This window comes from Geotrypetes seraphini, chromosome 2 (assembly GCF_902459505.1).
Source record: "Geotrypetes seraphini chromosome 2, aGeoSer1.1, whole genome shotgun sequence".
Taxonomy (NCBI): Eukaryota; Metazoa; Chordata; class Amphibia; order Gymnophiona; family Dermophiidae; genus Geotrypetes; species Geotrypetes seraphini.
This window is the reverse complement of record NC_047085.1, coordinates 151,546,079-151,573,395: the sequence shown is the minus strand read 5'-3', so window position 1 is coordinate 151,573,395 and position 27,317 is coordinate 151,546,079. Positions and strand designations below refer to the sequence as shown.

The following is a 27,317-nucleotide window of genomic DNA, read 5'->3' as shown; positions in this document are numbered from 1 at the left end:
TAGGGATATCCCCAAAACCCAACCAATCTGCAACCCATGAGGATTGAATTTATACAACACTGATATAGACCTAAAGGTCATGATTTTGGGATCAGGGTCACAAATATTAGCCTGTGTTTCTACTAAAACACTAAATACAGAATAATAGCTTCAAATTAAGGCTGACAAATTACAGAACATCTATACCTTAAAAAAAACCCTATGGATATATTTTGAGACAAACACATTCCTTTTAAGGACACTATCGGGGCAATTCTATAGCTGGACACATCCATTTAGGCACTTTGAGGCCATGTTTTAGGAGCCTATTGTACTGTAAAGGAACCTGGACACCCAGGTTCCATTATAGAATAAAGCTTAATCCAGCATCAGTAAACCTAAAATTTAGGCACTTGTACTTACATCGGCCACAGATCTGTTTTTAAGTAGGGACATGCATAAATTTAGAATGTTTGTACTAGGGCAGTGGTCAGCAAACCGTGGCCAGTAGCCAAAATTTTCCAGCACAGAAGGGCCCCGACACAGCAGTTGGTCTTGCAAGCTGCTGGAGGCTGCCCTGAAGTTTTCCCTCTGCTGCAATTTCCCGTTTCTACAGGGCAGATCGCCGCAGAGGGAAAGCTTCGGGGCAGTCGCCGGCAGTTTGTGAGAACAGTTCCATCAGAGCCGGATTAAAAGATAGGGCCCAAAATGGTCAGGGGGCCCACCAGTGCGGTGCTTTAGGGCCATTTGGGCATCTCCCTCACCCTCGCTGGATTCACAGGAAAGTCATTGCCCGGCTCCTCCTAGCGTCATTGTCCCAGGCCCTTCCCCCCTCAAGAAGACCGACAATCCTCCCTCCAGCACCCGTCGGCAGCCGCAGAACTCTATACAGGCTGCTTCGCAGTTTGCGGCCTTCTGCTGGCGATTCCCTCTGCAGCATCACTGATGACATTGTCGTTCGTCTCGTGGTGGGTCGGCGGGGTTCGCAAGGGAGGGAGAGCTGAATATTCCTTTTCAGAGGGGCCCCGGCTACAGGGAGAGAAGTGGTCTGCATTGGGTGCTCCAAGGCCTAGCATCTTTAACTTCTTCGGGCAGCAACAGCTTTTACAATTAGCTGCTGTTGCCGACTTCGAGCGGCTGTTGCCAACTTTGAGCCTTCCTCTTTGCCGAGTCCTGCCTACTTCCTGTTTCCAAGAAGGCAGGACCCAACAGAGAAGGCGGCCTGAAGCCGGCAACAGCAGCAAATTGTGAATGCTGCTGCTGCTGCCTGAAGAAATTCATGACGCCAGGCCTTGGAGCACTCGCTTAGGGGCTGCACTGCCGACCGGGGACGGGGTGACAGAAGGAGGAAAGGTAGCTGAGGGGGAAAGAATTGCTGCATCCAACAAGAGGAAAAGGAAAGAATGAAAGGAGATGCCAGGTCATGGAGGGAAGAGAAGGAGGGAGGAAGAGATGCCAGGTCATGGAGGGAGGGAGGGAGGGAGGAAGAGATGCCAGGTCATGGAGGGACGAGAAGGAGGGAGGGAGGAAGAGATGCCAGGTCATGGGGGAAGAGAGGGAGAGTGATATGCCAAGACATGGGGGAAAGAGGAAGGTATGCCAAACCAAGGAAGAAGATGTCAGAGCATGGATAGGGAGGGATAAATGAAAGGAAAGGAGAGAGATGCCAGGGAATTAGGGGAGGGAAGGAGATAGATGCCAGACCATGGGGTGGGAAGGAAAGAAGAAGAGAGATATGCCAGAGCATAGGGGAGGGGTGGAGATAGAGAAAAATGGGGAGGTGACAGAGCTGAAATGAATCATGTACAAAGGAGAGAAGGGGAAGAGGATAGACAGTTTATGGAAGGGGCATAGAAAGAAGGAAGATGGAACAGGGAGAGGGCAGGGGCAGAAAGAGGGCTGATGCCGCATGGAAGACAGAGAGGAGAGATGCTGGATATAAAGAAATGATTAAACACAAGATGATTAAAGCAGAAACAACAAAAGGTAGAAAAATATTTTTTGTCAATAAATAAGGGCTTGGGCTCCCTCCTGCTCAGATTGTTGTCGGGGGAAGGGGGGAGGGGCGAGGAGGAGTAGATTCTGTAACCGGGGTTGTTTTTGAAAGGCACCAGTTACAGAATCCAGCTTTTAGGCGAAGATCTGGCTCCTCCTTCACCTAAAAGCTCTTGTGTTGGGCATTTGGGACTTGGGCTTTTTTGGTTGATTATATGTTGTTAGTGTAGACATAGTGGTGGTCCGGGCGTTTAAACAGCTGAACGTAGAGGCAGGCCATTATCAAAAAAAAAAAAAACCCTCCTTTTGGACTTTTTTTTTATAATGGACATTTTACCTGCTTCTATTTTTTTTTTTATAATGGACATTTTACCTGCTTCTACTTTCAACATTTAGGACCTTAGGCCAAAAGGGGACTTAAGACATTTTTTTGATTATGTAGTCATACAATCTTACAACAGCCTTTTTCTGTGTGCAAAATAGCCTTTATGAGTGGAGAACAGCTTTATAAAATTACCCCAAAATATTGCACAATATTTTATATATAATTAAATATATTGTATTATCTCACCTTATCACCACAGGAATTTTGAGTTATATATTTTAAAAGAACTCTGTATGTTGCAAATATTTCCAAATGAGTCAAGTATACCTATCTAGAAAACCATTCAGATGTTTTGTACTGTGATGTTGTGTATTGTCTGTTGATGGCTACTGCATATATTTTAGTAAATCTTTTCAGAGGCCAAAGTTGGGAGGGATGCTACTGCCTAGCTTGAGGTAATAAACAGTTCAAAGTAGGGAACTTGAATAATGAAAAAGTCTCAAATATTTTCATGTAGAATATTAGTGTTAATTGATTTTTAATTATATATGTAAGCTTCTATTTGTATTCAACTGATATGATTGAAGGCTGTTGCAGAAGGTGGTATAGATGTCAACAACCTCCCCCCCCCCCCCATCACACATATTTTCCCAGTCATTAGCTGTAAAGATGAAGGTACCGTGATTTGAGACTCTACTGGTTTGAACAGAAATCTTCCAGCAGTGGAGTCCCTGTTATGGTTACCATATTTAAACAGTGAAAGAGGAAGACTTTTAAGAAAGCTAGTAGGAGAGTTGTGACGGTCCAATGTAAAGTGCTTTCTAAGCTTTTCCCTGACTGTCACCTCTTGCAAGCAGCATCCTTGGAACAGGAATGTGTTATAGGGCTGAAGACGGAGGGAGAAGACAGAGATTTGAACCCTGGATTGCCTGGTTCTCAAACCATTAAACTACTCTTGAATTCTGCCAGGGCTCTTAAATTTTGTCACTGGTGTCACCTTTCTGCAGTGACCATGGCTCCCTGCCCCTTCTTCCGAGGCTGTGGATACTGCCTCTACAGCATCCAAGCTAAGGTAGATGATAGAAGACATCTTATGAGATCTCTCACAGGTCTAACATTGTCCTCTCACCAGGTTTTCACCCTTTATTTCTGATAACCTAATACAGCTTAGGTTTAGTATCCAAGTCTGGAGCACAATATTATTCCCCACAAGGTGTGTGGACATACTCCCAGCTGCCCCTTGGATAGCACATGCTGGTAGAGTGGTAAGATTATGTAAACAAAGCTCAACTGTCTTAAAATCAAACTGTGATTGTTTATTCTTTACTTCAAGTTAAAGAAAGTTGTTCAAAAACTACAGAGTTTGGCCGATAGCATTAAGATTACAGAAGTAGGAGTTAACCGAATGGGAGCCTCAGACAACTGCCAACCTAAATTAGTGAGTTGATCAGTGCCTGACCATTTTGAGGAGTCCCTACTAGAGAATGACATGGGGAAAACAATTGTACTCATCCCTACGAGTTCAGCCTCCATCCCCGCAAACCATCAGATCCCATCCACACAAGCCTCAAATAGTTTTATACTGAATTTATTTTATTAAAGTATAAAAAGAAACAATATTCTGTACAATTGTCATTTTATAAATCACAAATACAAAGCAAGGATCAACAAAACCCCTGTCTCCCCCTCACAAATATCCCCTCCACTATCGAGAAAACTGAAGTCAAATTACTACAGAATGCTACATAGAAAAATCAAAACAACAGAATACTTCGGTCACACATGGCAGGAATAGTGGTAAAGGAGTGCACTTAGGGCAACTATCCCCTGGTCAGAGAGATCCCTAAGCCAGCTGGAAGCTAAAGAAGCAAAGCTTGGGCTTTACAGTCCCCAGTTATGTCTAACACCAGCTCAAGCAGGATACATATTTCAAATCTGATATATTCTAATCACAAAATAGAAAATAATTTTTCTACCTTTTGTTGTCTGGCCATTTTATGTTACATCACATTGGTCTCAGGCTCTGGTTTCTGTTTCCATCTGTCTACTCTTAACTCATTTGCCAGGGTCTCCTGACCATTTAACATGTATCCTTTCTCTATGCTCACTTTTCATCTTCCATCTCTGTGTATATTTTTCCCCCATGTTCAGCAAGCATCTCTCTTCTCTTTCTCCTATAATAAGAGTGAGTGAAATATTGAACATAGTGGAGGGAGGAAATAGAGAGAGTGTAAGGGAGTAAGAGAGGGGAGAAGCTGGACACGGAGATATAGAAAAAGAGGGGCAATGGGAGCATAGTAACAGAGACAAAAAGGGGAATGCTGCATCTACATGGGGGTGGTAAATGGACACAGAAGATGGCTAGACATGGGAGAGAATAAGAACGCAGAAGGAAGATGCTGGACAGAGGGGGCATAGGGATATTGAGGATTGATACTGTACACAGGAGGAGATCATAGAATGGTGAGATGATCCCCTGTGGCTATCTCCCTGCCTTCATCATCTCACCATTCTATGATCTCCTCCTGTGTACAGTATCAATCCTCAATATCCCTATGCCCCCTCTGTCCAGCATCTTCCTTCTGCGTTCTTATTCTCTCCCATGTCTAGCCATCTTCTGTGTCCATTTACCACCCCCATGTAGATGCAGCATTCCCCTTTTTGTCTCTGTTACTATGCTCCCATTGCCCCTCTTTTTCTATATCTCCGTGTCCAGCTTCTCCCCTCTCTTACTCCCTTACACTCTCTCTATTTCCTCCCTCCACTATGTTCAATATTTCACTCACTCTTATTTATCCCCTTAGTTCAGCTTTTCTCTTTCCCTTTCCTTCTCTCCCTTCCCATGGGTCCAACACATCTATCCCCTCCCTTCAGCACCCAGGTGTGAGTCTGGCACCTCTCCCTTCCCTCCAGCTCCACTCCATCAACCACATGAGCCCAGCACCTGTTTCCCTTCCTTCCCCCTCCCCCAAATCCCTAGGACAGATCCAGGAACGGTGTCTCTTCTCTTCAGCTCCAGCAGCCCAAGCCCAGTCCCTCCCCCCTTTGCAGGTGCAGCAGCACCCTCCCCTCATGAGTCCAGCAGCCCCCCCCTCCTATTCCAGGTCCAACAGCCCCCACCCTTGCACCCTCCCTCCTAACGGCGGGTGGCAAAAAAGAAACAAACAACAAACCTGTAACTCTCCTGGGTCGGCCTCTTCATGCCGGGGCAGGCCTACCAGACTGTTAGAAGCTTCCTGCACGCAGGGCTGCTCTGACCAGAACCTTCTTGCCGGCGAGTCCCTCCTTCCGATATAACTTCCGGCCAGAAGCTCATCATTATTAAAATGAGCACTCCAATTGATGCTTACATGATGTACAAAATGAAGCACCGTTTTATAATGCTCTGAAATCTCCAACAGGTCTAGAGATGCCAGAGATCCTCCCTCCCCGAACTTAAAAAAAAAATCAGCAGGCGGGAAACCCACCCCTCCTCCCTTGGCCACCCGGAACTCCCACACTTTTAAATTAAAGAGCAGGAGGAGGGATGTCCACTCCCTCCTGTCACTGGGAGGCCCTCTCTGTGACACCCCCCTCCCCTCGAACACCACCTTTAAATGGAAGATTGACAGGAAGGATGCCCACTCCTTCCTGCTGCCAGGGCCCTCATTAAAATCTGGTATAAGGGATGCCTATTACCTCCTGCCGGCAGGCCTGCCTCTTCAAAATGGTGGGCCTTCTCCTTCCCTATGCATCCTGGGATGCATTGGGAGGGCCTATGACTGATTGGTTCAGAGGGCCTTAGGCCCTGGAACCTGTGGACTGGAATGCTGCCAATATGACTTCCTGATAGACATGAAATGCCAAAACCACCTTCGGCAGGAAAGAAGGAACGGTGCATAACGAGACTCCATACTGGTCGTAAGAGTTCCTGAATAATCATAGCCCTTTGAAAGAGAGTCTGCTGAGGGTAGCTTTGTAGGTGGAATCTCCAGCCCACTGCCTTTTCCAAAGCATTCTGCGGGCGGAGATCGATCGAATAAGCCAAAGCCTTGCTCATGACCCTAATGATGTTGTATAGAGAATCAACCACATAATCCACCCCTGTCAGATGGAGCTGGAGAACCAGGTCATCGTTTTCGCACTCCAGAATCCATAACCTGGTATGATAGGCACAGGTCACAAAGCATACTGTAGAAGCAGCCTTGATTCCCAAAATTAAAGCCTTGACATACCTCTTGAAAGCCACATGCACTTGGCAATCTTGCATCCTTTAACACCACTCAACCTGCACTCGGAAGGGAGGTGCATTTAGTAACCTATGTTACTAAGGAAACCATCTTAGGTTGCACGAATAATTGGCGACACTCCTGTGCCATAGGGTACAGCTGAGTCATGGTCTTTGCTACCTTGAGGATGTCAGAGAAACGAAGAAGACTGAGCTCTCACACCACTCGTAATAGAGAAGTAAAAGGGACCTGTTGGAAATCCAAGTTTAACTCCTGAAACAAATCAGGTCCAAGAGAGCGGAGAGTTTAAATAAGTGCAGAACCGTAAGCTCATCCCCGTGATCAAGAGCCATCATATCCTCTAGAGCAGTGTTCTTCAACCACCGCTCCGTGCAGGGCCGGCAAGATCAGTGCACAAAATTCCTGCTAGTCTATGCAGGGCCAGTGAGAGCCTCCGACAGTAGTTTCCTCCCCTCCGCTCTCCTCCCAGCAGCTCTCAGTACTTGCCTGCAGCAGCGATTCACTTAGGCAGCCTTGGGGTTTTTTGCCAAGTTGTGGCCCGCCTCCGATGATGCAACTTCCTCTTTCCTCAGACGCGGCACGACCCAAAGGACCCCAGGCTGCCTAAGTGAATCACTGCTGCAGGCAAGTACTGAGAGCTGCTGGGACGGGAGTGGAGGGAAGGGGAGGAAGCCACTGTTGGAGGCTGGGAAGCTGCTGGATAAAGGGAGAGCTGCTACAGGAGCTGGAGGGAGGGAGAAGGAGAGATGCTGGTGGGAGGGGAGAAGGGAAAGGGAAAGGAAGCGAGTTTCTGCTGAATAAGGGGAGGAGGGAAGGGAGACGGGGTATTGCTGGACAGGGGAAGAGGAAAAAAGGAAGGAAACAGCTGGCAGGGAGAAGGGGTAGGGGTCAGGGTGGAATGGAGAAATCAGATGAGGGAAAGGGGATAGACAGGAATGCGAAAGTAGAGAGATTTATGCTGGGAAGGGGGTCAGCAGAGAAATAAGGAGAGAGGGACAAAGATGCTAGATCTGGTATAGGAGAGATAAAAATGAAGAGAGCAGTGAAGCTGGAATGAATCATGTAAAAAGGAGATGGGGCGCAGGCTGGATGGAAAGGGGAGAGGGGCATAGAAAGAAGGCAGATACCATATGGAAGGGGGAGAGAGCCGACAGTGGATGGAAGGGGCAGATGCTGGATTGAAGAGATAGAGAGGGCAGATGCTGGAAGGAAGAGAGTGAAAAGAAGATGAAAGCAGAAACCAGAGACGACAAAAGGTAGAAAAAATAATTTTATTTCTATTTTGTGATTAGACTATATCAGATTTGAAATATGCATCCTGCTAGAGCTGGTGTTAGACATAACTAGGGACTGCAAAGCCCAGGCAGTGCTTCTTTAGCTTCCAGCTGGCTTAGGGCTCTCTCTGACACTATTCCTGTCATGTATGACTGCGGTATTCTGTTAGCATGGTATTTTTGTGTAGCATTCTGTAATAATTTGGTTTATTCAGTTTTCTTGATAGTAGAGGGGATATATGTGAAGGGGAGGGAAGATAGGGGTTTTGTTGATCCTTGCTCTGTATTATTTGTATTTATAAAATGACAACTGAAGAAGACTGAGCTCTTTTTATACTTTAATAAAATACTTTCAATATAAAATCATAACTGAGGCTTGTGCAGATGGGATCAGATGGTTTGCAGGGACCGAGCTCGCGGGGTCGGGGCGGAAACGGGGTTTTTAAAATTTCAGTCTTAGTAGATTGCCAGTTCGCAAAATAATTATTTTATTTCTGCCGGTCCATAGGTGTAAAAAGGTTGAAGAACACTGCTCTAGAGCAGCTGTATCCCCCGAAAGGGAGGGCGAGTCCCGAGACATCAATGGAATAGTAAGAAAATCATCACCCTCCATATCACCCTCAGAAAATTTTCCCTGACTAGATGCAGCTGCATCCTGGGAGCCTCTACCCCCTTGTGTAGTGTCTGAAGCTCTGACAGAGTTCTCCTTAGAAGGATGGCTCTACTGAAAGGTTTTCCACAACAAATTAACAAATTCTGGGGTATAAAGCCATACTAGGCAGCACTGAGTCTCCAGAGGAGAACTGCAGCTTGTGTCTCTTGGGTTCCGCGGCCTCCACATATGACAACCATTGTTCTGAGGGCTAGAAAGAAAAATTGCCTGAACCAAAGGGCTTCCTGTCCTTTCTTCAACCCTAGAGCACAAAAGAGAGGCTAAGTCAGACGTTCCTTCCTCCACTTCATACGCCACATGGAGCAAGGGCGCTCTTTGGGCATGCTATAGGGACAAAGGAGCCTGAAGACTTCATCCCAGCCAGTTTTGAGGCAAACAAGGTGATTTGAAATTTTTCAAGAACGGAAAAAATCCAAGATGGCTTCCGGCAGCATTTAGGTGCCAAGAAATGCTTTAAAAAAAAAAACACCAATACTAAAAATAAAAAAGTAAACAAGCAATTCACAACTAGCCTTTCCACTCCACTCAGTATTTTATAGACCTCTATCATATCACCCCTGAGCTGTCTCTTCTCCAAGCTGATGAGCCCTAGCCCCTTTAGCCTCTCATAGGGAAGTCATCCCAAACCTTTTATCAGTAGATCATTTGACTGGGTGCTCTATCTCACAACCTGCTTTGACAATGTACCAAACAGCAGAAAACTTCAATTCAGTAACTGCTTCATTGTCATTATTTCTTCTAAATGCAACGGAAGTTCTGAAATGAGGGCGCTAAGATGAAAGTGAAAGGGGATGTGCTCAGAAGTAATCTAAAGAAATACTTCTTCATGGAAAAAGGGTTCAAATTCATGGAATAGCCTCCCACTGGAGCTGGTGGTGATGATGACGACATCTTGAACTCAAGAAAGCTTGGGACAAATACAAAGCATCTCTAAAGGAGAGGAAGGGAAAGCAGATGGTATGAATTGGTAGACTAGATAGATCACATGGTCTTCATCTGCCTTAATGTTTCTGTTTTTGTGTTTCCTATTATTTTGTCTGGATAGCTACTATTTGGGTTTCTGCTAGGTACTTGAGACCTGGATTGTTGTAAACAAAATACTGGGTCAAAGGAACCATTGCTCTGACCCAGTATGGCTATTCTTATGTAGCTAGGGTGAAACTTCATTGCAGCTGGAAGCCAGAAAGATTACTGCAATGGGCACATGGTACTTAAAAAGATGGCGACCCTCTCAACACCACCTTTCTAGCAATAATTGCCTAGGAAATTTGCCCACACTGGAAATCACACTGCCAGCTAGGATAAAAAAGGTCATACTACCTGCTGGGGTCCCACCACTATATTAGTTGCGTACCATTTGTAGTACCTTCTCAAGTCTCTCCTGGAAGCACACCTTGTGAGCTGGGTTTTCTGGATAACCACAACTGATGTACACCAGACAAATCTGCATATAGCAGAGGCCCATTTATGCAAATGTCATGCATATTCATTGTGGTGGTTCTGAAACCCTGACTGGCAAGGTGTGCCTCCAGGAGAGGGTTGAGAAGTAATATTTTAGAGTACTGTCTCTCTCAATCCTATATTTGAATGTTCCAGGATAAAATGTATACAACTGGAAAAAGATGTTAGCTTCATGTATAATACAGTAATGACATACAATGAACAGTACATTTTGCACTAACTTGAGAATTATGATGGCAGTGTGTCAAAAGAGAGTCTCCTTAAATGGCCACTACACAGAGAAAGTTGTATTGTCAACTTTAAAAGCAGTTTTCACACAGGAAAACATGGTCATGGGCTTCTAGATAAAGGTTTTTTCAACTTTTCCACTCAAGGCATTGAGGTGAAAAAGTAAAATTACACAGATTGTTCTATAATCTTTGTCTAGTTGGCCATATGAGAAAGAATAATAAAATTAAAAGCTTTATCCACAGAATAAACAGAGAATTCTGGCTCTTATTGCCACAGAAAAGAATGAAAGCTGTGCAGATATAGCAAGTTACTTTCTGGAGGCAACCTCACATTGAATGAAAGCAAATACATTTGGGGGTTAAAAAGAGGGTCACAACAGTGAATTAAAAAAAACAAAAAAAACAACAACACACACTTAAAGCATGTGAATGAATATCCTTTCAGGCCAGACCATGGGCAAGGAAGAGAAGCATAAATAAAGCATCTATGTTGAAAATGTACTTGCACAATCACCTGGAATGAGATGAAGCAGAGGGAAGTTGACAAAAGTGATTTTAGTCGAGAACTAAAGGGGAAGAAGGTAACAAAAAATATCTTCTGTCTTGATCAGGCCCTAGAATGGAATAAGATGATGAACCTCAGCCCTAATCAGGACCCCAAGGAAGAAGGAAGCGGCTCTCAGGCCTGGGAGGAGAGTGAGGTGATTGGGGAAAGAGACAAGTTACAACAGCCAAAAAGAAAAGATGAGAAAAGGACAGGGTATGGAGTAGAGGAAGAAAGCGTGAAATTAGCAGTGGGGTGTTAGAGGGATGCAAGTATATTTGTTAGGGAAAAAATGTACTCACAATTTACTTTTGTTGTCACCCCGCTCAAAACAAAATTATTTGGAATAGGGAGGCAACTAATCATTTGTAGCACTAATGGACAACCCCCAGTGCTTTACACCTTATATGCAGATAATTTTTCTGTCCCTACTTGGCTCACAATCTAAGTTTTTGTACCTAAGGCAATGAAGGGTTAAGTGACTTATCCAGGGTCACAAGGAGCTGCAGTGGGAATTGAACCCAGTTCCCTAGGATCACAGTCCAGGGCACTAATTATAAGAGTATTACTTCACTCCGGGTATATGATGAGGGCATTTCAGCCCTGGCAATTAATGGCTAGATTCACAAAGCAAACCAATTGTGTACCGATCTGTTTGAGACCCCTTTACAACCAAATTTCCCTCCGGCCTGATTCACTTACCTCTCCTGCGATCCGCTTCGAATCTGTGCATGCAAATGAGGAGAAACACATTCAAAGTAGGCAGGGACACAATTCACAACACAATCAATCTGACCCGACTGGGCTGGCCGATCAACTGAAGAAGCGACTGCTGGGGACCAGTCAAAAGCGTCTTTCCGACTGGAAGCCCTGCTCTCTGCCCTGCTTTGCAATCTCTCCTGCCTACTCGCCCCGCATGCTGCCCTGCTCTGCCCCGATCTTCACCACGAATGCCGCCCTGCTTAGATCTTCCTGAATCTCTCCTGCCGCATCGCCATTCTCCTGCCCTTCCCCGCCCTGAGAGCCTGTGGTTTTAACCCACGGGTTTAAAGCAGGTTAAAACCACTTGCTCGCAGGGCTAAAAACTAAAAAAATTTAAAGTTTAAAAAAAAAGGTTTGCGTCTCAGACGGGGATGCGCGCGGATCGCACAACAGCGATCCATGCCTGCAGATGGGGGCATTCCTCCAAATGCCCCATCTGCATATTAAGTTGTGCAGAATTCATTGGACCTGCCCGGATCGGGCCCGATTGAGCAGGTTAGTGAATCTGGCCCCAAGCCCTGGATGAATTTCAGAACCCCTGATGACAGCTCCTTCTTCTATGTACTCTAAATTTATTTTTTTTACTAAGCCATACTGTACTTTTTTTTTTTAAGCATCCACACTACCAAATATCCCTTTTTTAAAAAAAATATACACCAAAGCTCAAAAATATGCAGGCATTCAGGCATTCAGACATTCAGACATTAACCCCCCCCCTCCCTCCCCCCAAAAAACACGGGGGAAAAACTGATTCCACACTACCAGGAAATTAATATACCTCAGCTTCAGTGTTTCTCAAACTGTGTGCCTCCTGAGATTCCAAGGGCTCCTTTTATCTCTATTACTATTATTATTATTATTATTCTTTTACCCTATCAATATGGCTTTCGTCCTAACTTCAGCACCGAATCCCTACTGTCTTCCCTGATTTCAAGGGTTCAACAACTTCACTCTCGAAACAAGTTCGCCGTCCTCCTACAATTTGACCTTTCCACTGCTTTCGACGTTGTTCACCATGATATTCTTGTTTACCAACTCTCTGAGAGAGGTATCAACTCCACAGTCCTAGGTTGGTTCTCTAAATTCCTCCGCTCTCGTTCTTACATTGTTAACATGAATGGCACCTCATCCTCCCCCTGGAAACCGAATTGTGGAGTCCCGCAGGGCTCTCCACTATCCCCTATCCTTTTCAACGTCTATATGTCCTCCCTAAAACTCCTCCACCTATCCCCCCTTGAAACAATTTACACTTATGCAGACGACATCCTCGTTCTCCTCGAGACCGATTTGAACCTCACCGACCTGTCTAAGAACATATCCTCTTATATAATGAACCTACAATCCTGGGCCCACACTGTGCAAATGAAATTGAATGAGTCCAAAACAAGACTTCTTTGGCTCGGTCCAAAACTGGATCACCTACCCACCTCCGTCCCACTACCCTCTGGCTCCTCTCTGCAGCTTGAGTTCTCGAGCAAGGTCTTGGGCATCATCATTGATTCCACATTGTCCTTCAATGACCACCTCCAATCCTTGGTAAAAAAAATGTTTTTTTAGCCTTCACATGCTGAGGAAAGTTAGATCCTGCTTCCATCAAAAACATTTTACCCTCCTTGTCCAATCCATCATCCTCTCCAAATTGGACTATTGCAACTCTATCTACTTAAGCCTAACTAAGAAAAACCTCCACAGACTCCAACGGATTCAGAATGCCGCAGCCAAGCTCATCTTCGCTAAAAGTAAATTTGATCATGTCTCCCCGCTCCTGGCCAGGCTCCACTGGCTTCCGATAATCGCCAGGGTCCACTATAAATGCGCCTGTTTAACTTTCAAAATCCTATATGGTATCCTCCCTCCCTTTATCCCTCTTTCTTGGAATTCCTCAAACCCTAATACCACCAGATCCTCCCACAAATTAAAACTATCCTTCCCCTCGCTAAAAGGCATTTCCCACACAGGAAAGCTAGGGACCTCCCTCCACTTCAAAATCACTGAGCTCTGGAACAACCTTACCTCCCCTCTTCGGAACTTGAGCTCTCTCCAAGTTTTCCGCAAACATCTGAAAACCTGGCTTTTCTCAAAAAATGTAAGTCTCCCTCCAACTTAGGAATCAAGGAAACTCTTATATCTTGGCATCCCAAGTCCTCAAATTTTCTTCACACTTCTACCTCTAACCCTCTGTTGTAGTTCCTTCCTATTTCTCCTACTGTAAACCGCGTTGAGCTCTACGAACGTGGAGATGATGCGGTATACAAACCTAAGAATTAGATTAGATTAGATCAAGGTGCGGTAAGCGGTTAACACGCAGAATACCGTGCGTTCAACCGCCTGCTGCACTAGTCGCTAACGCCTCCATTGAGGAGGCGTTAGTTTTTTGGCTTGCCGCAGGGGTTAGCACGTGATGAAATAACCGACGCGCTAACCCCCGTAGTGCACCTTGATAAAAGGAGCCCCAAGTGAGGAGGAAGAGAGGCGCCTGCCAGCTGATTTCCCTAAGCGGTACAGCGCTGGTGCTGCCCAATTCACCGAAGGCCTGCATGTTTCCCCCTTTTCTCTAGCATCTTCCAGCTTCCCCCCCACCCCCGGCCTCCCGCTCTCACCTTTAAAACTAATTACAGCAGCCTGCAGAGGATTGTCGGTAGGGAAAATGATTTTATTTTCAATATAGTGATTGAAATGCGTCAGTTTTGAGAATTTATAGCTGCTGTGTATATTGTGTTTATTTTGAAAAATGAATGGAAAAAATTGCATTACAATTGGTAAAGGGGATGGGATCTGGGGCAGAGCTTGGGTGGGCCTAGGGAGGTCTGTGGTTGGGGTACTCAGTTGATATTTGTTGGACTTAAGGGGTACTTAGCTTGAAGTAGCTGAGAAACACTGCTGTAGGCAATCAGCTGGCGCCAGTGCCTCTTCTCTCTGGCCCTCTTCCCTGCTGGCACCCCCTACTGGCGTCTCAGGGCCCATCTGGAGGGCCTCTGCACATGCGTGGACGTTGACTTGATGATGTCACACAACAGTGACGTCCGCCCACTTCTGGGTGCTTCATGCCGTGGCCACTAACTTTAGTTTGCCCCGGCTCGAGAAAGTTTGAGAGACACTGGTGTAGAGGTTCACATGTTGTGAGTATGTACTGCTTCTTGCACAAATGCCAGACAAGACAAAGTGTATTTTATACATGTACAACCCTCACTCCCATATGGCAAATGTACAGAAATCTCTTGTCTTCATATCCCATAAGAAATATTTTTCCAATTCTTCAAATAAAGATATCAAGGCACAATTTTGGGTGTGATGGAGGTGGGCAACCTTAGGAAATGATATCAAATCACCAAACCTTCCGATAAAGCAGGATAACACCTTCCTCTTTCCAATTGTGACTAAAAGAATGCCGAGCTGTATCAACATTCTTTAACCTACCTCACAGTTCAGCTCATTGCATCACATCAGCACACCACGTCCATTGGTCATCTTCATCCTTACTGTTAAACAGATTCATGGCCAAGCTCCTTATAGCTACTGATCTACACCCACTCGCTCGCTCTCTCGTTTTCCTATTTTACACTAACCTCTTGCTTCTTTGCTCCCTCCTAGCACCTGATGATGCGAACATCAATAGAACGTAAGAATCTTAAAAATTCATTTAGAAGGATGAATTGCCAACCAATTTGTGAAAACAGAGAGAAAGCATTTCTGACAATAGTTGTGCAATTTTCAAGATGAATTATGCTCACAATGAAAGTGTTTGCATAACCTGTTTTCAGAAGTAATAGTTCAGCATGCTGTGTGTATTGTAACATAATACTGTACTCTAGTTTAAAAAAAAATAAAAAGACAGACAGACAGAACCTGGCATATTTATTGTGCAATGTTTAAGAGTGCACTGACATCACCATTTCTTTTAAGAGATTCTTTGTGGATGCACAGTTCAAACTCTCAGATGTGTCATTCAGAGCTTTCAAAAGAAAGCAATCCAACACTAGAAAACAGCTTAAGGTTTAGCTCCAAAGATTACTTTCAAGCTTCAGCATTTCAGCCGTAATATCCCTTCCAGTTAATTTTGGTCTCTAGTGATAATGTGATTTTCAAAGCTTCTATAAAGTAGTGATCTGCTGTGTATCTGAAGAACTAAACGCACAATAACTGAAAAAGATGTAGCAGAAAACAGATTTCAGCAAAAAAATTGATCATCCTTTTGCACTTTTAACAGCAAAAAAAAAAAAAGAAAGACAGTTGTACACCCAAGATTCGCCTGTACTGATGAAATGCATTATTCTTCAACTAAAATGTATTAATTTCATAGTGACACCATAATTTAGCCCCCTGATCAAGTACAAACTAGTTAATCATATGCAACATTAATGCTTCCCCCCCCAGAATGTATATTCCTCTGAAATAGCATGCAAATTTTTAATATGGACATCATCCTAAATCATTTTGCAAGATCAAAAACACACTAGGACACAAAGGAGTACAAACCCATTATTCTTACATTCCACAACACCCCCCAAATAAATTAATAGAAAATGATGCAGCACTTTTAAAATCTGACTGGCTACAATACTTTACATCCTAACATCCTATCAACTGAGACTAGCAAGCAAGGCTTGAAAAAAAAATGCATACCTAGCCCAAAAAGTAAACACGTTAACTGAACAAAAACATGATGGAATTCACCTATAGATTGTCAAACTAGTGAAATTCTTGAACAGAATTCTATCTGCCTCTAGAAAGAGTGATTTACTGGGGCATCTCCAGACTTTGTGTAGCGTTTCCTCGGCTTAAAAACAATACCAGGAAGTTTTTCCGCCAGTGCTATATTCGGGGGCGAAGCTTTCCCTTTACATCAGATAGCAACGTGCTGTAATAGGCTGGGAGATTGCCAAAAACAAATGTGATCTATTCTAGATGGGTGTCTCTCCGGGTCAGGTTGCCAAAGCAGACTGCCTTGCACGGCAGAAATACAGCTTCAGCAATGAGAGCTCTGCAACTAACTAGACTCAAGTTTCACAACTCCCCACTGTGCAAAGCAGTTTCCAGGTCCACAAAAATAAGTGAAGCATGCACTAGTGCAGTACTACAATTCTGTCCCAATGCTTTTTGTCTTCTATGTTGAAAAAAATGTTGCTTTCCAACTAAATATAAAAATGACTTTATTCACGTCCCAGATTTCAGAAAACTTCGTCTCTTACAGCAAACTCTCTTTCTACAATACAGAAAGTTCTCACTCGGCAAAAACAATGTGCAATGAATACCGAGGGTTTCTTGACTAGGAAAGTTGGGGGGGGGGGGGCGCGGATCTACGAGAATAAAAAGCATCCCGATTCCGCTAAACCAGGGGTCCCCAAAGTCCCTCCTTGAGGGCCAAATCCAGTCGGGTTTTCAGGATTTCCCCAATGAATATGCATTGAAAGCAGTGCATGCACCTAGATCTCATGCATATTCATTGGGGAAATCCTGAAAACCCGACTGGATTCGGCCCTCAAGGAGGGACTTTGGGGACCCCTGCGCTAAACGGTCCGGCATAGGCGCCTGTGAGCAGCCAATGGTTTTAGCGGATGGTGGACACCAGTAATTTTGTTTCAAGCCATGCAAGCATGCTGACACTATTTCATATGGTCACCCTTCAACACTGAACCCTAGCAGAGGTGGGGAGGAGCGACTGCCTCCCTAACACAGGCCCGTCAAAGGAAAAAAAAAAAAAGGAAAGATCCTCAAACTGTTTGACAAACTAAACATCAATCTTAAAAAATAAAGACAAGAAAATGTGAAAGAAAAAGTAGCAGTCGGCCCGCAGCTAAATGAGCCGGGAAAAGCTGTGCTCGGCAGCCTCCCAGCCCCTTTTCTCATCTGCTTTTCAGAAGCAATTTTGGAACAGCAAAAAAAAAAAAAAAAAAAAAAATGGGGGAAACTCCCATAGCCTATTCAGCTTTTCACCCTATCCTCTGAAACTGTCCGCAGTACCTACAGCTCCCAAAACTAAGCAATATTCTGGAAAAGTCTAAAAAGGGACAGAGTTTATTCATATTTTCCTGGGAACATAGGCTGCTCCTAGCCCTTGAAACAAGTTTCCATCCTAGGTAGAGAGCTCCCCCGCCCTAAGAAAAGCCCTAGACGGAGAGGCTGAGGCAGCAACTTCTTACCTGAAAGTGTCTCTGCTCCAGCTGCCAACAAAAGTCCTGTTAAAGTCAGCAGACAGCTTTCAACTTTGCCCATGGCTTCACTTCAGCAATACATGGAAAAAAAAAAACCCAAAAAACTAGTGCATAACAGGTCGGAAATAGTGTCCCCAAGTTCTCTTCCTTGCTACAAAGATCACGCTGCCTCTATTTTCCTCCGGCGAGTGCCCAGATGTCTTTTTTGTTTGAGGGGGGGGGGGGAGGGTCTGGAAGTGGAGTGCATGCGTTCTTCACCGGCTCGCCTCCGGCTTTATGTACGCGAGCGCGCACGGTTCACTGTATGTGGGTGGGCGTACTTATAAATGCTATTGACAGGAGCAAAATCAAAAACCTCGAGCTGCCAGTCGGTTCGCTCCCCTTCCCGCTCCCTGCACTCCCCCTTCAGAGCGGGCCGGCCACGTTTCTGACGTCAGGCAGGCACGTGCCGCTGTTTCTCCCCGCAGGACAGCGCGCGCTCAGCAGCTGGAACGCGTATCTCCAGGGCTTAAGGGTCGGCAGTAGTTACTCCGGTCCAGTGGACCAACAACTGGTGGCCGGCGTCCTCCTTATTGGTAGTCTACCGTAGGTGTCAGGTTCAAGAAGCCAATAGTGTTCGGGCGCCTTTTAAAAGCCGAGTCTCTTCCTCGTTTTCATAGAAACCAACTATCATGCTCAAAAAACTTTCCCATTAATGTTTCCATTTAGTTTTCTAGCGCTTTCCCAATCGGCGATGTTTTACTGTTGTTTGTTTGTTTCCATTCGGCTGTTCTGTTTTTTTTACTATACTTCTCAGTTTTCAAAGGAGATTCCCAATACCTCTTGAATATGTACTCTCAAACTAAACAGCAGCTGAAGAAGCAAAGTGGCTTTGGCAGAGGAGTGAATTACACCCTTTCTGGACTTTAATCCAGGTTTTCTGATGGTATCTAGTGACTTCCTGCTATTAATGGTGCCTTCAGCTTGAGGGTTCTAGCCCTGCCTCTTGGGGAAATAAGTATAGGGTAGCCAAGGGAAATTTTTACACACCCCATCCTCTTCCTCTTTCTGCCATTACACACAGACAGGCCTGAGGCTCTTCAGAACAGTTGTGCCTCTTTGTAAAACTCCGAGTTGACCTTTAGTGTCACCAACTCTGAAGGAGATTAGTATGCCATAAATGTGGTTCTAGGTCTTTTAAAACCCATGTGAAGCATGATATGAGATTTTCATGAAGAGCTAGCAGTGATGCTATGAGTTCTATTTATTAAAGGCAAGGGGAAAGGGGTCACAAGTGGCGTCCCACAAGGGTCAGTGCTGGGACCGCTGCTATTCAATATATTTATTAATGACTTGGAAACAGGGACAAAGTGTGAAGTTATAAAATTTGCAGATGACACAAAACTCTCCGGTAAGGTTAGATCTGTAGAGGAATGTAAAAAACTCCAAAGGGATCTGGACAAACTGAGTGAATGGGCAGATAAATGGCAGATGAGTTTTAATGTGGAGAAATGTAAAGTTATGCACATAGGGAAAGGGAACCTGATGTACAACTACATGATGGGGGGGATGGCATTGGGAAAAGGCAACCTAGAAAAGGACTTGGGGGTTTTGGTGGATAAAACAATGAAACCGGCAGCACAATGCGCAGCGGCCTCAAAAAAGGCAAACAGAATGTTGGGCATTATCAAAAAAGGTATCACTACCAGAACCAAGGAAGTTATCCTCCCGCTGTACAGGGCAATGGTGCGACCGCATCTGGAATACTGCGTCCAGTACTGGTCGCCGTACCTAAAGAAAGATATGGCGATACTCGAGAGGGTCCAGAGAAGAGCGACAAAAATTATAAAGGGCATGGAAAACCTCTCGTATGCTGAGAGGCTGGAGAAGTTGGGGCTCTTTTCCCTGGAAAAGAGGAGACTTAGAGGGGATATGATAGAAACTTATAAGATCATGAAGGGTATAGTGAAGGTAGAGAGAGACAGATTCTTCAGACTGGCGGGGGCAACAAGAACTAGAGGACACTCAAAAAAATTGAAGGGAGATAGGTTTAGAACAAATGCTAGGAAATTCTTCTTTACCCAGAGGGTGGTGGACACCTGGAATGCGCTTCCAGAGGGGGTGGTTGAGCAGAGTACGGTTTTGGGTTTCAAAAAGGGATTGGACGAATTCCTGAGGGGTAAGGGAATCCAGGGGTACAATTAGAGGGTTACTATACAAGACAAAATGCTCTTGAGTAATAGATCACTACAGGTCATTGACCTGGGGGGCCGCCACGGGAGCAGACTGCTGGGCATGATGGACCTATGGTCTGACTCGGCAGAGGCCATGCTTATGTGCTTATCATTTACAACCCAACAAAGTACAATTGAATACCAACTGTATTGGCTGAAATTGCCAGTTTTGTTTTTTTTAATATTATGAAGGGAGTGAATTCTTTGTGAATCCCTAAAATTGTTCAGCTTGTAGTTGGGGCCTGTGAGATTATCTCCTTGGCAGGTAGTAACATGGGCTATGTTTTCACCCAAAGGCCTCGGGGGTTCAACACCAATATGTTGATATAATACAGTAACAAAATCAACAATATGGAACAATGTCCCACTATAAAAATTCAACTGCAAGACAGCTTAAACTAAACTCTCCATTTTTTAGATAGAGTTTGACCTCTGAGGCAAACCTTCTGGCCGAAACATGGCCCACGTTGGGTCTGGTCAATATAATTTGATGAGTGCCTCCATCATTACATTTTATTCTCCTGTGGATAGTCAATTCTTCCTATGGTTATCTTGTAATGTAATTGTAATTTAATTTATTTCTTATATACCGCTAAACTCCGTTAGGATTCTAAGCGGTTTACAGAAAAATAGACAATAGGGTGCATTAAAATTATAAGTAAAATAGGTACTTAGAAATTCCCTTCTTAATATCACTGTTATGTGAGGGTCAGGGCTTTTATACGGCTTCCCAGGTGTGAGTTTACAGGCCCCATGCTAAATTTTCCCAATGGAGTTACTGCTGCAGCAGGCCAAAACCATTGTATATGACAAGTGATGATACAGCTATGAAAATGTGTAATTGGAGGCAACTGCCTATTCCTACATCTGTGCCTGGTCAAGATGAAGTAGGGATGAAAGCAAAAAGGATAGTCACAACAGAAAAAAAATGTCATAATCATAACTCTTATTACTTCCTCGTCTGCTCTCACTCCTATCATCCATAAGCCTAGCACATCTCTCCATTCATGTTACATTCTGGGTCCCAGTGTACAATTGCCTTTTTTTCTATTTAGAAGCTGGAGAATATCCTCCAGAGCCACGGCTAGGTACTGTATATACTCAAATGTAAGACAAGATTTTTGGGCCCAAAAAATGGATCAGAAATGAGGGTCTCATCTTATATTTGGGTCATTGCCCTCCCCCCCCCCCTCCAGGACTTGCTGCAGGCCTCCGCCGGGACTGCCGTCTAGTGGGCCGGGCCAAGACAGGAGGGATCCCTCCTGTCTTATTTCCCAACTGACTGCCAATTTTTTTTTTTTTTTTAACCTTACACACACACACAAGGCCGCGTAACCTTTTGAATCTCTGGTGGTGCAGCGGTGTACCAGGCAGCAGCGAGCATTCCGTGCTCCTGCCCCACACTGAGCCCCTCTCTAAATGGCCGCCTAGAGTTCTCATGGCCCAGTGTTCCAGGCATGAGCGAGCTTTCGCGTTCCTGCCTGGCATGGAGCCGCTCACTGAATAGCTGCCACAAGTTCTCATGAGTCCTGCAAAAACTCAGGGTAAACATTCAGCGAACGGCTCAGCAAAGGGCAGGAGCGCAAAAGCTCACTCATGCCTGGTACACTGGGCCAAGAGAACTCGAGGTAGACATTCAGTGAAGGGCTCAAGGTGGGGCAGGAGCACAGAAAGCTCACTCCTCTCCGGTATACCGCTGGACTACCAGGGATTCAAAAAGGTTTGTGGGGGGAGGGGGGAGTCAGGCAGTAAAAAAAATAAAATGTTTAAAATGGCAGAGTTGGCCAGGAAAGGAGACGGAAGGAATCCCTCCTGTTTCAGCCCACCAGATAATAGGGCATGCCCAATGGAGGCCTTCAGGACATCAGGAGAGAGGGGGGGACCGTGCAGAGAGCCAGGGAGGGAGGCTAGTTGCAGAGCCTGGCAGGGAGTGAGGGGGGCTGGGTGCAGAGCCTGGCATGGGAGGGAGTGAAGGAGAGGGAGCAAGGCACATAAATATTAACAACCCCCTTGGTCTTATATTAGAGTCAATCTTTTTGCCTCTTTTTTTTGGGGGGAAAGGGTACCTCGTCTTATACTTGGATTGACTTATATTTGAGTATATACAGTACTTCTGATAAAGATAGCATGAGCAATAGCTCCTCCTTTCCCCAGATTCTCATCCTCTTCCCCCAAGTTCGCTACTTGCTCATCCTCCAGCTCTACTCCCACAAGCCTGGATACACAAAACTCACTGTGTGTTTAATGATCTTCACTAAACCAGTTTTAACTGGTTTAGTATCAAAGTATTTTTGATATCGATGCACAAAAAGGCAAATGACAGTCTTTTCTGTGATTTGTGGCAGCCTCCGATAATCGGTAAATACATTACAACAAGCTTATCAGTATTAAAATAAGCACGTCGATCGATGACCACATGATCCACAAAATGAAGTGCCAGTTTTTAACGCTCTGAAATCTCTGACAGGTTCAGAGATGCAGGTAGTGTTACAAAAGCCAGCCTTTTCTTTTCTTAATGGGCACAGATAATGTGCATGTGTGTTACAAATAAGGTGGTGGAATCCTGCAGAGCTACATTTGGGAACATCCACATGAGCCATTTTCAACTAAAGATTAGTGCCATTGTTTAGCATATTAACAGAAATTTGAACTGTGAATATGGCATAATAGCTCTGATTGGTAAACAGAAGATCTGGATGATAAGAGGGACTTATGAGTGCAATGATGGTCCCTCTATAATAGAGATCTCAAAGTCCCTCCTTGAGGGCCGCAATCCAGTCGGATTTTCAGGATTTCCCCAATTGAAAACAGTGCATGCACATATATCTCATGCATATTCATTGGGGAAATCCTGAAAACCCGACTGGATTGCGGCTCTCAAGGATGGACTTTGAGACCCCTGCTCTATAATCTTACTGTGGCTCTGAGCACTCATATTCACATGCACTTAATAGGAAATATACAAAAGCACAAATATATACATACTAGTTTTTTAGCCCGTTACATTAACAGGTGCTAGAATAGATGTGTAGACTTAGGCATTTCTTTCTTTCTTTCTGTCTCTCTTCCTGCCCCCTTTCTTTCTTTCTGTCTCTTTCCCTGGCCCCCTGTCTGTCTTTCTTTCTGTCGCTCTCCCTTCCCCCTGTCTGTCTTTCTTTCTGTCTCTCTCCCCCTGTCTGTCTTTCTTTTGTGTCTCTCTCCCTGGCCCCCTGTCTGTCTGTCTTCCCCTGGACAGCCACAGCACCCACCCACCTACCAGTCTCGCGCTCCCAGCCGGGGCTTCTGAGCGCCATCGCCCCAGCCAATCATCGGCCGCTCCGCAGAACTGAGTATGTGTAGGGTACCAGCATTGGCGGCTCCAAGGGCTGACTGCTGCAAGCTTTCAAAAGGGGTTCACATCTTTATTGAGTGGCTGATGTCTTCCACTGGCAAGGCTTGGAGATTCCTGCTATGGTCTTCGTCACTCTAACGGCCTCGCCTCCCACACCCGGACAGCCACAGCGCCCGCCCACCTACCAGTCTCGCGCTCCCAGCCGGGGCTTCTGAGCATCCTCGCCCCAGCCAATCGTTGGCCGCCTTGGTCTGGGCCGCTCCATGGCGCTAGGCGGGCGCAGCCCATGCTGCTGTCATGCCAACCCGCTGCCGAGCTGTCTTTCCTTCTCTGCCGGTGGGGACTGCCAGGGCCTGGGTGCGGCGGGGAATGGGGGTCTTGCCTGGCCGGGGTCGGCCGAATCCCAGGCCTGCTCTCCTTCCCCTAAGTCCCGGCCCCTCACACCGCACCATCTAGCGCATGCGCACTCTTGCCGCCACATCCCGACAGATCAGGGATCAGGGAACACGCGGCGAGAGTGTGCATGCGCGCGTAGCGTTTTATTATTATAGATATTGATTTAATACAAACCGGTGTTTGATATATAACAGGTAACTGCCCCACATCTTTCTCAGTGACAGTCCGCTATGATCTTGTCTTCCCTGAGAGTCCCTTTTATCTCTCAGTCATCTAGCTGTCCAATTGATTCTCTTCCCGGCTTCTTGCTTTTAATAAACCTAAAAAAAGATTTTACTGTGTGTTTTTGTTTCCTGTACAATCTTTTTTTCAATTAGGAATTAGAGGGTTAATGCTTAACACATTCTTAAGGCTCCTTAAGCTGCTCTCATCACTTTAAGATTTAAATGTTGTATGTTTGTGTTCATACTTTCCTATTCTAACCCCTCCCCCCCCCCCCTTTTACTAAACTACGATAGCGGTTATTAATGGGGTTTGAACTGTTGAATTCTATACGAGTACAATTTGTAATACATTAAAACCAAATTTTTATTTTTGTTTCTTGGTGACTTTAGCCACCTTTCCCAGAGATGGTCATATTTCTGAAAGTTTTTTTTTTAGCCTGAACATGTGTTCGAAACGGCATTCTAGAAAGTTGAAAATTAATAAATATGAAAAAATGAAAAATTGCTTTTACAGACTAAATTGGGACAACTGCTGTGACAAAAAAGGAACCTTTGGAAGGAGAGTGTGGCATCATGTAGAGCTACAGGTATAGCCTCAGCACCCTGAGGTTGTGGGTTCAAACACCACACTGCTCTCTGTGACCCTAGGCAAGTCACTTAATTTTCCACTGCCCCAGATACATTAGGTAGACTATGAGCCCGCTGGGACAGATAGGGAAAATGCTTGAGTACCTGATTTGTAACCTGTTCTGAGTTCCTTTGGGAGGATGGGCTAAAAAATAAATAAATACATATTCCTTCAGTGAGCAAGAAGTAAATGCATTTGGGGTTTTGGAGTCACAACATCAAATAGTATAAACACTAGGGACAGAGAAAGTACCCGCATATACTATGTACAATACTGTGTACACTTCTCCCTCTGAATCCGTGGATTTGGTTATTCACAATTTTTAATTTTTTTAAAAAAAGCTAATTCTAGACCTTCCCTGCCTCCCTTCCAGCATCCCAGATCTTACCTGGTGGTCTAGCGTGCTTGCGGGCAGGAGCAATCTTCCTAAGCTCCTGCTCCGTGCAGATCACTCATAGAAAATGGCTGCGGGGAGTCCCCGTTGTAGTCTCGAGAGACTACGTGAAGTCACAGCAGCCATTTGCTATGAGTGATCTGCACGGGGCAGGAGCGTAGGAAGATCGGTCCTGCCCCGAAAGCCCGCTAGACTACCAGGTACGGTCTGGGATGCCAGGAAGGAGGCAGGAAAGTCCGGAATGAGGCGGGGGTGGATCAGAGCCGGCCGAAAACTTATTCGCGATTTTTCACACTTCGCTGTCCGGCTCTGCACCCAACCCCCGCGAATACCAAGGGAGACGTGCATGTCTAGTAGTGCTATAAAAATGATAATTAGAAGAAGAGGAGGCACAGTAAGGGCATGTTTATAAAGCAAGGAAAGGCTACAGAAGAAAAGAGTTGAGGCAAATTTGATCCATTTCGTTGACTGGGTGACCAGAGAGCTGGCTAGAGGGAGAGCGCTAGATGTGGTGTATTTAGATTTTAGCAAAGCTCTTGACAGTGTTCCACACAGGTGTCTAATAAATACACCGAGTGCTCTCGGAATGGGCCCCAAAGTGACTGACTGGGTCAGGAACTGATTGAGTGGAAGGTGACAGAGGGTAGTAATGGAGATTGCTCTGAGGAAAGGGATTTTAAAGTAGTATGTCACAAGGTTTGGTTCTCGGGCCTGTTCTTTTTAACATTTTTGTTAAAAAAAAATGGAAAAAGTATTAGCGTTACAACAAGGGAATCTTCACAATTTTAAGAAAATTTGGCAACCATTGACTAATTATTCTAGTGATCAGACTTCTTAGCACATTGACAGTAGTTATATAGGAATGGGGTGGGATATGTATAATTTTTGGAAATTCGAATTGAGAAAATGGGGAGGGATTTATAATTTATGATTATATATAATTTATAATATATAATGTATATAATTTATGATGTATTGATGGTAGTTATAAATGTTATGTAATAATTAATTATATTATTTGTGATTCAGTTGTTGTAAGAATGGAAAATTAATAAATTTAAAATAAAAAAAAAACAAAAAACATTTTTGATAAGCAATGATACCAAAATCTGCAATAGAGTAGACCCCCCAACCCCAATGGTGTGCCTGACATGAAGGACAGGCCTAACAAAGCTTGAAGAGTGGCCCAAAATTTGACAGCTACACTCCAACACTTGGAAACAGTCTATGTGACCCTTTACTGGATTTTGTGATAGATTGCCCCGTTCTCTGCATCAAACCTCTAATTACTAGATTTTCAAAAAACGTTTCGATCAGGGAAAGACATATGGGTGGAAAGTTAAGGCTGGAAGTGTAATCAGCTAGCTATCTGCCTAACAGCACCTCCTAAATAGGAGGTGCTAAGTACTTCCCAGTTAACTGGGAGCAGGTGCCATGTCTTGATCTGAATATTAACAGACGATCTGCAATTAAAAAAAAAAAAAAGATATTGGGAACGCCCCTTCTTGATGTGCATCAACATTAGTTTGGGCCTTGTCGCATAAACCGCTCTGAATTGTTTGTGGTATTGCGGTATATAAAAAATAAAGTTATTATTATTAACATTTTGCACAATAGCACGTTAAAGCACAAAACTTCATGCATTTTGGTAGAAAGGCCCCCTATTCTGCCCACAATGAAAGTGTTTACAGGATCTGTTTTAAACGGCAATAGTTCTGCGTGCTCCATATGTTGTAATATAACACATTTGTGAAAAGGGAGAAAGCTGGCAGATTTATTGTGCGATATTTTCAGGAGTAAATCTACATCACCACTTCTTTCCCTTGAAAGGCTGTTTGTGGAGCTATAGTCCAAAATTTCAGTTGTGTCATTACACGACTTCAAAAACAACTTATCCAACACTGAATTTATAAGTTAAAGCTGATTTCTAAAAAAAAAAAAAAAAAAAAAGACTATGTTCAACCTTTTGCATTTCGGTAGCAATACACCTTCCAATTACTGTATTTTCACGCATATAACGCGTGCGTTATACACGATTGTTACAAATCGTGCATGTTATACGTGTGAGCGCGTTTTACAACTTTTTTTTTTTTAATCCGATCCGGCATCCCCCCTGCGAACCGGCATCCTCCCCCCCGATCCCCACGAGATTATCTCGGAGAGAGCGAGACCAGAAGGCTTTGAGCATGCGCAAATGCTCAAATCCTAGTCCAGCCCGGCGCAGGAAGGAGGATCTCTCTCGCACCGCACCGCCCAGCCCAGCCCAACCCAACGAGGGAGGATCTTCGGGCACTGGCACATCCTGTGCATTGGTGCTGGTGCCGGTGCCCAATCGGGTAAGAGATGTTTTGCGGTGCTGGGGGGGGATGTAGGATCGCGGGAGAGGGGGGGTGACGCGAGCAGGGGGGAGGATGCCGGTTCGCAGGGGGAACGCCAGATTCGAATGAAAAAAAAATGCTCTCTCGGGTAAGCGAGCGGGGGGGAGGATGCCGGTTCGGAGTAGGCGG

At 44.8% G+C, this 27,317-nt stretch overlaps 1 protein-coding gene across 16 annotated transcripts in view; it reads right to left on the bottom strand.

The window, feature by feature from the left end:
• PTPRM (protein tyrosine phosphatase receptor type M) overlaps positions 1 to 27,317 on the bottom strand; it is a 1,237,515-nt gene that overhangs the window by 1,206,854 nt on the left and 3,344 nt on the right. Inside the window, exon 1 of one of the 16 annotated variants that reach the window (XM_033934019.1) lies at positions 17,613 to 18,173. The exons of 14 other annotated variants lie outside the window; for them this stretch is intronic. In XM_033934019.1, the coding sequence (XP_033789910.1) occupies positions 17,613 to 17,685 (73 nt within the window). In that variant the 5' untranslated portion in view covers positions 17,686 to 18,173. Of the gene's footprint in view, positions 1 to 17,612; positions 18,174 to 27,317 lie in introns of those variants that run through there. One more of the 16 variants, XM_033934021.1, reaches the window with a different exon arrangement.